Here is a 12,605-nt window from a genome sequence, read left to right as displayed (position 1 = left end):
TTCCTGGGCTTAGTTGCTCCACGGCATGTGGGATCTTCCTGGACCGGGGCTCGAACCCGTGTCCCCTGCATTGGCAGGTGGATTCTTAACCACCGTGCCACCCGGTAAGTCCCTGATTGCGGTTTTTAGTATATGTGCTGCCGAAGAGAGCACTGATTGCGGTTTTTAATAATAACATTTTCCGTCTCTGTTGGTGTCTCAGATAATTCTGGAGTGCTTTTACTATCATCTTGAATATGTTTATCTGAACATTCTGGGCTGTGTGAGGGAAGGAACATCAGGCTGGCAGTTGGGGACCCGGTTCTAACCTCTGTGTGGACGTTTCATCAAGTTGGAGTTTTTTGATCTGTCTGGGTGTCAGTCTCATTCATAAATTGAGGGCCCCAGACTCCCCAGGGTACTTTGCAGGTTTCTGACATTCTTTGATTTGGAAGGCTTTGCCCTCCTAGGAATTGTCTTCATCGTCACTGCTCACTGATGGCCGCTGCCTCTCCTGGTTCAGTGAGTGCCTAGCTGCTCAGCAGCACATTAATCCCAGCCTGCTTCTCAGGAGAGCTGGTAGCTGTCCCCACATCCAGAAGCACCTCTCTTCCTTTCTCTTGTCACTACCCACCTCCCAAAACAGATTGAAGTAAGTTGTCCTGCTGGGAAACAAGTTCTTATGTTGAGGTTTCTCTTAAAGAAAATTTAGGATGTAATTCTAACCTTTTCTATACCAAGCCTTGCCAGTTTTCACCCATTGGGCTTTTTTTTTGCAGGCTAGAGCCATGTATGCCTTTGGGCACAAGATGTCACTGATGTCATGGTCTAGGGAGCTGGTCCTGCACTTCCGTGCCCCATTCAACAAGCCTTTTTTTCCAGGAAACTGTGCCTATTTTCCAGAGGGGCTGGTGGGCCCCGGGGCTGAACATGGCATCCTTTAAATCTCTGGTTCTCAGCTTTTGCAGAGCATCAGAATGGTCTGTAGTGCTTTGCAAATGTACCTGCCCATGTCACCCCAGCTCCACCTGGGCCTCCTGCATTGGGCTGTCTGGGGTGGGATTGGACACACATGTCTTTTAAAGGCTTTCCTTTAAACTCTGCCTTCTGGAGCCTCCTTCCCTTCCTCCAGACCCAGCCCATGCACTGTTCCTATCTTCTATAATTATTTTTTGTTTAGCTGGGTATAGACAAATGGGGAGTTGTCATCAGAATATAGTAAACTGCGGTCTGAATCTGTTGAGAAAATTAAGTTGCTATGAGACTAGAAGTCCTTCAAAGGTGGGAGCTGCTCATCTTAGCATTCCCAGCACACAGTCAAGGCACAGGAACCACTACTAAAGATTGACTCCTAGTCCCTGGCTACGGAGGTCTGAGGCTTCTTGTTTCGCTCTAAAACATCATGGGGAGTAGTAAGTCATTCACCCTTTCGTTAAGAGTATTTTTTTCAATTTATTTTTTTGAAGTATAGTTGATTTACAATGTTGTGTTAATTTCTGCTGTACAGCAAAGTGACTCAGTTATATATATATACACATTCTTTTTCATATTCTTTTCCATTATGGTTTATCACTGGATATTGAATATAGCAGATGCAAACTATTATACATAGGATGGGTAAACAACAAGGTCTTACTGTGTAGTGCAGGGAACTATATTCAATATCAGGTGATAAACCATAATGGAAAGGAGTATTTTAACATAATTTCTTGTTTATCCTCTACTCAGTGCAATTCAACAAATATTGAGAATATACGACATGCTAAGCATTGTTCTAGATGCTGAGGATAGAGTAAGGAACAAAACATAAAATTCCTACCTTCATTGGACATTCTCTTCACCAAAATGTATGTGTCTGTATGTGTATACACACACACACACACGGAATTTAACATGACAGAATTAAATGGCTGCATTATAGCATTATGAAATATCATTTTAGGAGAAATCTTTAAGATTTAGGATTGGCCTGAGTATTCCTAAGGCCACAAAGGGAATCAGAAAATTTCGTTAAGCATGTGAAACCTGGATTAAATTCACAAAAAATGTTAAGACTAGAGACTGTGTCTTACTAACATAACAAGGAGCCCACGGGTGTCCGGGTAAATAGTTTCTGAAGGTGGAATGAATCAACCAATGGGTTTAGGACTTTGCTCCAAAAAAGGTAGACAAGGACACTGAAAGAATTAAGTTCATCCTTTGATTTTTTGGGGCATAAGTCTCCAGAGAGTCATTATTTGGTACAAATCTTTCTTTGACTCTGTGTTCTTAACTCCATGTATTTAATTCCACGTATAGGCAGAGTACCTTGGGGCTCTGGAGTTCACAGTATTTTATCTGCTTATTTCACCTGTTCAGCAAAAGCATTAATTCAAGCTGAATGTGTGTATTTCAGGCCTCTGGAGTGCTACTTTACAAATTACTGCAAATTTCTGTACCACCTTGAATGGGTTAGATAGCCTCCCAAAGTTTTTGTGTTGTAGTTTATGCTTAAAATTATTTGATTTGGTTAGACATGATATGAACATTTTGAATCTGCTTCTCAAAGAATTTAAATACAAAATTATTAAAATCTTTTAGCATGTCTGTTTCAAAAGTACTTTTGTAAAAAGGGAAAGTATGGTCTTTTTTTTTTTTTTTTTTTTCTTTGTAACCATAAGCAACAGTCTGGGATTCTGAATGCCAGCTAAAAAGATTGGTGGGACAAACAAAGATGACCAGTGAAAAAAGAGCACATTTGGTATGGATTTCAAAATAGCAAGAGAACATGCAAGAGAGACCAAAGGTGAGCTTTGGTCCTGGCTCACTTTGCTATTTGTGTGTTAACTATAGGAAGAGAAGTAAATAGCCTGCGAGAGAGGGGAAATAAAAAATAGATGTTCTGGAAATAATTATTAATGCTAAAATTTCTGCATCTAATTTTGGAGTGCTTATGTTTGGAATTTCACATGCATGATGATAATGTGTGTTTCAGGTTTGTGGAGAAAAACAGCGCTTTGAGAAGTTGATGGAACATTTCAGAAATGAGGACAATAACATAGATTTTATGGTGAGTTATTTCAGTACTACTTTCAATAAAGCAAACTCAGTTTTTAGCAGTTATTTCCTAAATCCATTTATATTTATATATTATACATACATATGTATTATATGTTATAAAGGATAGAAAACTGAGTATAATATGCTAAAGATCCAATTTAGACTTGCTCTTTTAATCTGTATTTTACCTTTATGGCGTTTATCTGCAGTTTTATTCTTATATATGTATACACTATAATAAAGGCCAAAAGTACTGATTACAGTACTCTTGTTGACCCTTGAACAATGCGGGGGGTTAGGGGGGCTGACCTTCCCTATGGTGGAAAACCCGCCTGTTAACTTACAGTTGGCTGTCTGCTTACACGGTTCAGCATCTGCACATTCAACCGACTGTGAATCGTGTAGTACCTAGTATTTGCTATTGAAAAAAATTCGCATGTGAGTGGACCCACACAGCTCAAACCCATGTTGTTCAAGGGTCAACTGTATTTATAGCAAAGGGTGAAGCCATGCATTTGGGAAAAGGAAGTTAACACATGGCACAAATGCCTGCAAGAGCCGGCTTTAGCTGTCAGTAGTGCTCATAAGAATCCTTAAAGTAGAAACCAAGAATGTTAACCATTCTGCCTTTTGCACACCCCAGCCAGTGGTTTTCTCCAGACTGTATTCTCAAAGACTGAAGTGCTTTGGTTTGTAGACCTGATGGTATATATCCCCCAAATTAATACATAGCAGTGATTTTTTTTTTCTCCCTTGATTTCCTGCTCTAGTAATTCTGTGAGGGTGTGATCATACTGCAGGTCTCCTTAGCAGGGTAAATCACATACAAAAATGTGTGATTCAGCGGCAGGACTGTCATCTTCAGGTACAAAAAGCAAAAGGAGTTTGAGCACTTCTGAATCTATGTACCTAAATCTTAATCCTGGACTGAAGGTGGAATCCACTGTAGAGAATTTCCAGAGCCAGATTACCCTTGAGTACACCCAGGTCTGCTTTCATTGACCTAATTCAGTTGACCTTGGAAACTTCTGGACCCAGGAGATTCTTTACTTGGGCTTAATTTCCCAGATCCCTTCTAGCCTGGAGCAGATATTCCGTTCAGTTCTTCTGTCGTCAAGTCTTCTAAAACCTGTGCTTGGGATGCCAGGCAGTTTTCATTTGAATTGCTTCAGTGATTATAAAACATGGACCATAGCTTTGCAGATTTCTAACCCTTTTATATGAAAAATGTTTTCTGGGTCCTCAAATTTTATACACTTCCTAGTCCTCAGCCCCTTCCCAAATCAGTATCGGTTGAAATCTTTTATAGAGCTTTTCTGTTCCATAAAGCATATGTGTACATACTTTTTCAAAAGGTAAAAAATAAATTTGAAACAAGGAATACTTTTACATTGACCTTTTAGTTCTTGTTATTGGGATTTTTTTGGAGAGTTTAAGGCTAACATTTGCACTGGTGGCAAATATGTAAAGAAGTCATGCCCTGGCTCACCTGACCAGGATCTTTCCTCTGCCTTCATAGGGGGAACTTATTTGTTCCTTTAGAGCTGACCTTGCAAACTGGAGCCTCCCAGGCTGAAGCCAACATACATACAGGCTTGTGAGTTTAGTCTAACAGTGATGTCCTTCCATTAAAAAATTTGAAAATTGTGCCTTAAATTACAGATTTCTGATTTTCCTGAGAACTAAAAAGTTCTGGTAACGCTAGGTCCCTGTTCGTAGAGTATCAGCTGCTGGAGCCAAGTTGTCCCTGTTCCTTAAGTCTGAAGATAGCCTTTCCAGTCTAACACAGTCCACACCATTCCCTATTGTATTACACGCGGCCCACTTCACTCATTTATCGTACCTACCAGATCACTCTGCCACTTGAGTTTCTACTGAAATTATAATGATGTTAAGCCCTTTACAACACCTGCACTGTTGACAAATGAGAGCATATTTCCTGTCGGTTCATTTATTCCTATGAACATGCATTGGAGAATCTTATTTAGAGGCTGTTAGTATATGGATACTATGTGCTCGAGTTATGTGCCATCTAGCAAATAGTTGCCTCTTCAGCATAGTATAACACTCAATAGATCACTTAGACCTGCTTTAGAAGAGAAATGGAAAGATGCCAAAATCTAGACATATTTGTTTTTTCCAGAAAATGAGGCTTTTCTTAAACTGTCTTGGGAATGCAATTAAGTTGCACAACTTCCCTAACAACATATTCCATGTAAAACATAATATAAATGCTTCAAATGTAGCATAAGACCTTTCTATGTATTTATTTTTTTTTTGTGGGCAAAAGAAAACAAAAAAGTGACAAAATCTTTTTTACCTTATTGAGCCATAGCACCTGACGTAATTTTTTAGTAAATGATGATAGATTCCTCATGTAACCTAGAGGGTTTACACATCTTCCACAGATACCCAATGGGTAACATGTACTCAAAGAAGAATCGAACTCGAGAAAAACAATTTAAACAAGATTAAAAAAGTGGGGTTTGGGGGAGAGAGGAAGAGTGAGGCAGTTTTCAGAGTAAGTGTGAATGTGGGTCCCACAGTCATACCTCCTTGCAAGTCTCTGGGTAACCGTAGAGGGAAAGCATTAGTGAGATATTTTCACTGTAAGTAAACTGACTGTCCCTATTGAAAACAAAATAGATACGTTAAACTCTGTTCTGTTATTTACTGAGCTGGGGACTGGTTTTCTCTGTGGCAGATCAGAGCCACTGATGCAGTTGTGGGAGAATGTAGCAAATCCAAGGCTTTTATGGAATAGAAACTGGTTGATTGTTTAAAATGGAAAGATGGGTCAGAAGCTCTGTTACTGTCCTGTTGGTATGGCGGGGCCCACAGTAATATTTTAGAAGTGATTACCTTGTGGTGTGATTACAGGTGATTTAAATGTTCTTCGTTGTAATAATTATCACATTTCTACAATGTACTGGTAATAACTGAGTGTGTTGTATATGCCTATAAGACTTTTTAAAAACAGCTTTAGCGAGATACAATTAACATACCATCCAACTTACACATCTGAAGTGCTCAGTTCAGTGTATTTTTAGCGTATTTGTAGGGTTGTGCAATCATCACTGCAATCTAATTTAGAACGTTTGTTGCCTCCTCCCCCCGCCCCCAAAGAATTCCTGTACCCATTAGCGGTCATTTTTCCCACCCCCAGTCCTAGGCAACTGCTAACCTACTGTCTGTCTCTATAGATATTCCCATTCTGGATATTTCACATGAATGGAATCACATTTTTGTAATCCATCAGTTCATGGACATTGGGGGTTTTTCCCCCTACTTTTTGGTTATTATGAATAATGCTACTATGAACATTTGTGTACAAATTTTTAGGCAGATGTATGTTTTCATTTCTCTTGGGTATATTCCTAGGAGTGGGATTGCTGGGTCACACAGTAACTCTGAATAACATTTTGAGGAACTATCAAGCTTTTCAAAGTGGCTGCACTATTTTATATTCCCACCAGCAGTGGATGAGGGTTCCAGTTTTTCCACATCCTTGCCAACACTTGTTATTATCTTTCTTTTTGATGATAGCATCTTAGTGGATATGAAATGGTATCTTATTGTGGTACCTCTATAACTTTTGAATTTTTAAAAATTGTAAAATATTTTTAAAGACCCAATGAAACAAAGGAAAAGGAAATTGGTAAGTGAGCTTAGATTTGTGAAATTGAAAATATATGACTACGATTAAACTGAAAACAAGTTTGGAGCTCATCTAACCTGTTGACAATTTCATTTCAGGTGGCCTCCATGCAGTTTATTAATATTGTAGTCCATTCAGTAGAAGACATGAATTTCAGAGTTCACCTCCAATATGAATTTACCAAGTTAGGCCTGGATGAATACTTGGATGTAAGTATAGCTGTAACCTTTCGTTCCAATATGAGACTTGATTTATTGCCTACCCTCAGAAATGCACTTCCATAATGACCAAAGAACACTTAAGGCTCCATGCAGTCAGGTGCTGTAGTGCTAGTTAAAAGAACCAATCTGAGTAATGTGATCTGCCAGAGAAGCTGGATTCTTGCAGACCTCCTAGGGCCTTGCATTGTCTTCTGCCAGCAGCCTTTTAGTACTGGAGTCAAATAACCTCTTAGAGCCTTGCTACAGCTTTCCTCTGCTTTTGAGCTCTGTCTGGGTCAAGTCTCACTGTACCCTTCATCCGGGCTGTTGGGCAATGTGCATTCTTAGTTACTCTGTGGACTCCATCTGGGCAGGGAAAGTCAAACCAAGACTGCTATAGAGTGATGAATAAATGCTTGGAGCATCAAAAAATAATGAGGAAGTGGGCACTAGAGACTTCCTCATGTAGCTGTTAAATTCTGCTTAAAGTGTTTGTGTCTTTAGAAATTCTGCTTTTAGTTCTTGAGAGAAGAGGGGTCTAAAGTTTCTCTTTCTCTTGCTCCCTTGCGGAAGTGCTCAGCCAGTTCCCTGAACTTCTTTGCCTAAAAAACAAAGTTGATGTGAAAATCATAAACAGACTTAAGTAGCTGTGTGTGCACAGGATGTGCCCTTGTCTTTTGACTCAGGCAGTTTTGTTTTCCCTACTGTGTAGGGAATGATCCACTTGAATTTGAAAGGCCACTAGTAATAGGGCAAGAATTGTTAACCTCAATTTCAAGCCTGTTTCTAACAGTGAAGAAAATAGAAGTACTTCCCTTGAACATCTCCAGAGTTCACCTGCCCATCTTCCTTTAGAGTGAAGCCAGGGAATTACACAGGTGGTACCCTCAGTTTATCGCAAAGCAGAGTTGGTTACTCTTCAGCTCATGGCCTTGTTTATCAGACCAGCTGGGCTGCCCTTGAGTAGACTGGCCTAATGTTGTCTAAAGACTCTACTCAGCTGGAGCCATGAAAGATTTCCATTGAAAAGTTTGTTTGAATTGCTTTCCTATTTAAAGAATGACTAATACCTTTGACAGAATATTGTATTCAACAGTTTGTTCCTGCTTTGAAATCAGGGTTCCTCTCTTCTCTGTATCCACATGCCCTGAGAGTAGCAATATTTGAATGAAAGTTGGGTGTATTCCTAATGGTGTTTAGTTCAGTTTTGTCGTGGCTGCACAGAGCTCATTTCAGGCGCCAGGATACAATGACAGGTAGTAACATCAGCGCCTGTTACTCACTGTGAATCTTGTGAAAAATCCCGCTAAGCTGCTTCTTCATTTTCTTTTCTAGACTTTGCCCTTGTTCAGAAATTTTTTTTCAGTTCTGACTCATAAACTAAGATGGAACATACTCTCTTCAAGACAGCTAAGATGTAGAATTCTAGATTAGACCTAGGAGAAAATCTGTTTTCCTGAGAACTTATTTGTAGAGTAGAATTCCTCTTAAAAATTTGATTTTTTTCCCAAAACTCTGTATTTCTCTAACTTCCTGGTCTGTTGGTTCCGGACGTTGATAGAAGTGGTTAGAAGAATAATAACATAAGCATATAATATATAAATGCTTCATTAGTTTACAAAAACCCAACCTTGTACGTCATCATTGACTTGTTCAGTAAATGTTTATTGGCGTCATCCATGTGCCAGATATTATTCTAGCCACTCATCTGCTCCCCAGGGAAAGACATGACTTACGTTCCTTGTAAGAAGGATTGACTGATTTACTTGACCTCTAATTTTACCTTAGAGCTAGTTGACTTCCTTTGGGATGCCTGGCCCTAGAATGCAGTGAATGGGGGAAAGGTTCCTGATCTGTGTTTTGGGAGCCCTGAGCTTCTCATGTTGGGGGAGTGTCTTAGCCAAGTAATTATGGGGGGATGGGTTCTAGGAACTAGTGCTAAAATAATCCCCAAGTCTAATATACTCTATCAGTGTCTTCCTCGACTCCCATGTACCCCTCACCCTCAACCGGAACTACCATCACTACCCAGGCAAGATACCACCCACTCTAATCTCCTCTACCACACAGATACCCCTCAAGTTTTATGTTACTTGTGACTGTTGTTCCCTTTTGATTTTTCTGTTATCTTGATTTCACCTGCATCAAAAATGTTTTAGGTTGGAATATATCTGCATGGGGAATATATCTACAGGAAGGATTAGGGAGGAAATGTGTGTATATTGGGGAGAGGGCAAGCACCAGAAAGTAATCTGATGGTACCCTCTTAGATGGTTACTCCAGAGTTCTCTTAAGAAGAATGAGATACAAAACCCTCTCTTGGGGGACTTCCCTGGTGGTCCATTGGTTAAGACTCCGCGCTTCCAATGCAAGGGGCCCGGGGTCCATAGCTGGTTGGGGAATTAAGATCCCACATGCCTCGTGACGTGGCCAAAAAAAAAAGACCAACCAACCAACAAAAACCTCTCTTGGAAGGAACAAACAAAAACATGTAGGCTCTTGGGTAATTATGTTGTGTTTCCACAGATATGCTAACACCACGTTCTCCTGCATTTTGATTTTTAGAAGCTGAAACATACTGAGAGTGACAAGCTGCAGGTACAGATTCAGGCTTACCTGGACAATGTGTTTGATGTGGGAGCTCTGCTGGAAGATGCGGAAACCAAGAATGCAGCTTTGGAGAGGGTGGAAGAACTGGAAGAAAACATCTCTCATGTAACTACCTCTAAGAAAAAGAAAAATGGCTAACGTTTCAGCTAGGTGCAAGGCAGAACAGATGTTAGCTTTTATGGCAGTGAACAAAAGGATTTGGAGTCTAGAAATGAGATGCAACTTGAGCTAGAGAGCGACCAGAAGCCATTCTGGGCTCTTTAAACAAAGGCAGGTATGTTACTTACAACTAAGTGGAACCTGTTGCCTTCATTCACTGCTCAGTTTCTGCTGCGTCCAGATTTCCTGGCCACCTTAGTTATAAGCACAAGAGAGTTAGAAGATTGGCATTACCTGAAGAGAAATGCAACTAAAATATGTCAGTTTGGTGAAGAAGTATCTTCTTCTGGGTGTGAGTCATCTTGTACCAAATGTGTCCATGCAAGCTGTGGACGGGCTGATCTAGTGTCCTCATGAGGCGGGTCTTCACTTTCCTGCCTCATTGGTACTCAAGTTCTAAATAGCTTCATCTCAACGGTAGCATTTTCAAGGAAATCGGCAAGTTTTCCCATATATCCTTTTCTTTCAAGAAGTGTCCTCTCAGTATAATGAACAGGAATATGGTGTGTCTTAAAACCCAAACATTGTGAGGACCACATCCTTTTACTGAATTCTGATTGAAAGTGTCCTTGATTGTGAAAGGAATTGTCTCTTTTTGGAGGGACGTGGTTTTTCTCTTTGAACCGTCCATTTATTTTTCTCTGCATTTTCTTAGTTAAGAGTATTACTTGTGCTTAATGTCCTTCCTTTTTTCCCATCAGTCTGAAAAGGGGCATCTTCATGGCTTGTGGTTTAGCCAAGTTGCGAAAACCCCTCCCTTTGTAAGTGCTGTGCTGACTTAGTTGGTACCTGCTTAGGGAGAGCATTTATAGGCTCTTTCTTTTTCTCTCTTCCCTTAAAATATTTATATTATATTCTGAACTTGGTCAGCGTAAATCTCCACTCTTCCTCCTCATCTTGCCTCCCTGATTTTCTTTATGTGTGATTATTCTCAGTGAGAGGTAAGAAATCAGAAGTTGCCCAATTTTAGAGCCTTATGTGAAAAGTAACTTTCACTCATGGCTCACCCCATCTTTCTCTAAAGCCTTAGCTGGCATTGCATGACCATACTTACATAACCTGCTATTGTAGTAACCACCTGTTTATTTGAACTACCCCTCCAAAATGACTTTTATTATTTGGATAGTTTGAGTCAAAACAAGCAGTAGTATTTTTTCAACTGGTGACTTATAACAACAAAACCAAGTTTTCTGGGTCAACAGTTTTCAAAAGCTTTTGCCTAATGGCCTTTTCTTAGGGAAGGAAAGGTGAGTCGTCCTCTTCCCTCACCTACTATTCTCTACCCTTGCTGGCCCCTGCAGAAATGGAGAAAGACACACTGTGTATGTCAAAACACTAAGGAGCTGACTTATGGGTTTTATTAAGGATCCCTTGTAAATGAATTCCTCTTAGAAACAAGTATGTATTCAGCACCATCTTATAAATATTAACATTTCCAGAAAACAACTTGGGGAACACATGCAGGACTCTGCTGGGCCCCTAGTGGTCTCTGAGCTACACTTTCTGAAAACCAAGGACCTGATGAGAATGATCCTTTGTTGTGACACATCTTCCCTTTCAAAACTTTACAGTTGTCGGAAAAACTGCAAGACACAGAGAATGAAGCCATGTCCAAGATCGTGGAACTGGAAAAGCAGCTCATGCAGAGGAACAAGGAGCTGGATGTAGTTCGGGTAAGTGTGATGATGGCAGCCGCCCCAGGTGGGCATTGCAGGGAATGTGCTCTAGCTTTAGCCTAGTAGATGGGACCCGCATATGTTCACAGCAGAGGGAGGCATGGATGCGGCATATTTACTGGAACCATTTCAGAGGTGAAACTCAAATGAAAAGTACACATAGTTAGGGTATGTCTTCACATGTGTGTGCGATCAAATGCTGGGGCTTCATTAGTTCCTTATCATAAGTTTTGGGAGCAACAGTATTTTCCCATCTGGATGAGTCTGAGTGAATTCTGTGGATCACCCATTTGGTTGGCAATAAAAGCGCAGCATGGATTTAATTCATGCCACTTATTTATTTTTCTTAGGACTTGGACTTCTTCGTATTTCTTTGCTTTGCTTCTGCTTGAAACCAGGTTTGGCAGTTGCCATGGAAACGGTGAAATCACAACGTAGACAAGACCTACTGGCATTCACCAAAAAAAAAAAAAAAAAAAAAGAGAGAGAAAGAGAAAGAAAAAAGTCAAAAGCAAAATCAATCCATTTTATTATCAGATAATTCCAGCTATTTTGTTTGGCTTTAGCATTGTTTTACCTTACAGGTCAGGTATTTATGGTGTGCTTGAACATAAAAACATCAAAATGCCTGGAGGGCTTTTAGGCAAATGGCTTGCCTTTACATGACCGTTAATGATATGGCACATTTTATGTGATGGTTATCATGTCTGTGTGTGTTGCTTGATATTCTGACAGGTCCTACAGTTAACTCTAGGAAATTTATTTTCTGGCACTCCATCGAGACAGAGTCGTAGCATATGGACTCAATTCAAGTTCAGACTCTCAGATTATTAATAAGAGACAGGGTGTGAAGAATGTTTCCCTACCTGCTGGAGGTTTGTGGTGAGAGATCACGTGTGTAAGGCCCAGCAAGTGAGTTCCATAAAATCCTTCCACAGGAACCTCTGTGGACCCCTTATAAAAGGAACCGGGACAGCCTTTGAATTGAAAATTGTAACTTCTTTGTTTTCCGCGAAGAACCTAGACAGAAATAAGGAATTAGTGGAGGGAAGCATTGGCCTGTTTTGTGAACTGCATTACAAAAGGGAAAATGTTACAACAGTTGCTGTCCTGAGCTTGGTCAAGGGGGCATTGTGAAGGCCAGAGAAATCCATTCAAAACAGTCAGCCCCTGGTTACTCATGAGTGGATTATTCCATGATTTGCAGATTTTTAATCCCAGTCTGACTTCTGTCCAAGTCTGATTTAGGGACCTTTTGTCTACTGTTAGCTGATATGTATCTAG

The 12,605-nt window shown here is 40.2% G+C and overlaps 1 protein-coding gene across 1 annotated transcript in view; it reads left to right on the top strand.

Annotated features, from left to right (window-relative positions):
* The window catches only part of FMNL2 (formin like 2), a 311,812-nt gene that overhangs the window by 273,251 nt on the left and 25,956 nt on the right, over positions 1–12,605 (top strand). Inside the window, 4 exon segments of the mRNA XM_068545113.1 lie at positions 2,954–3,028; positions 6,775–6,885; positions 9,442–9,591; positions 11,217–11,318. Coding sequence (XP_068401214.1) covers positions 2,954–3,028; positions 6,775–6,885; positions 9,442–9,591; positions 11,217–11,318 — 438 coding nt within the window.

This window comes from Eschrichtius robustus, chromosome 5, assembly GCF_028021215.1.
Source record: "Eschrichtius robustus isolate mEscRob2 chromosome 5, mEscRob2.pri, whole genome shotgun sequence".
Classification (NCBI taxonomy): Eukaryota; Metazoa; Chordata; class Mammalia; order Artiodactyla; family Eschrichtiidae; genus Eschrichtius; species Eschrichtius robustus.
This window is presented reverse-complemented; position numbering and strand designations above follow the sequence as displayed.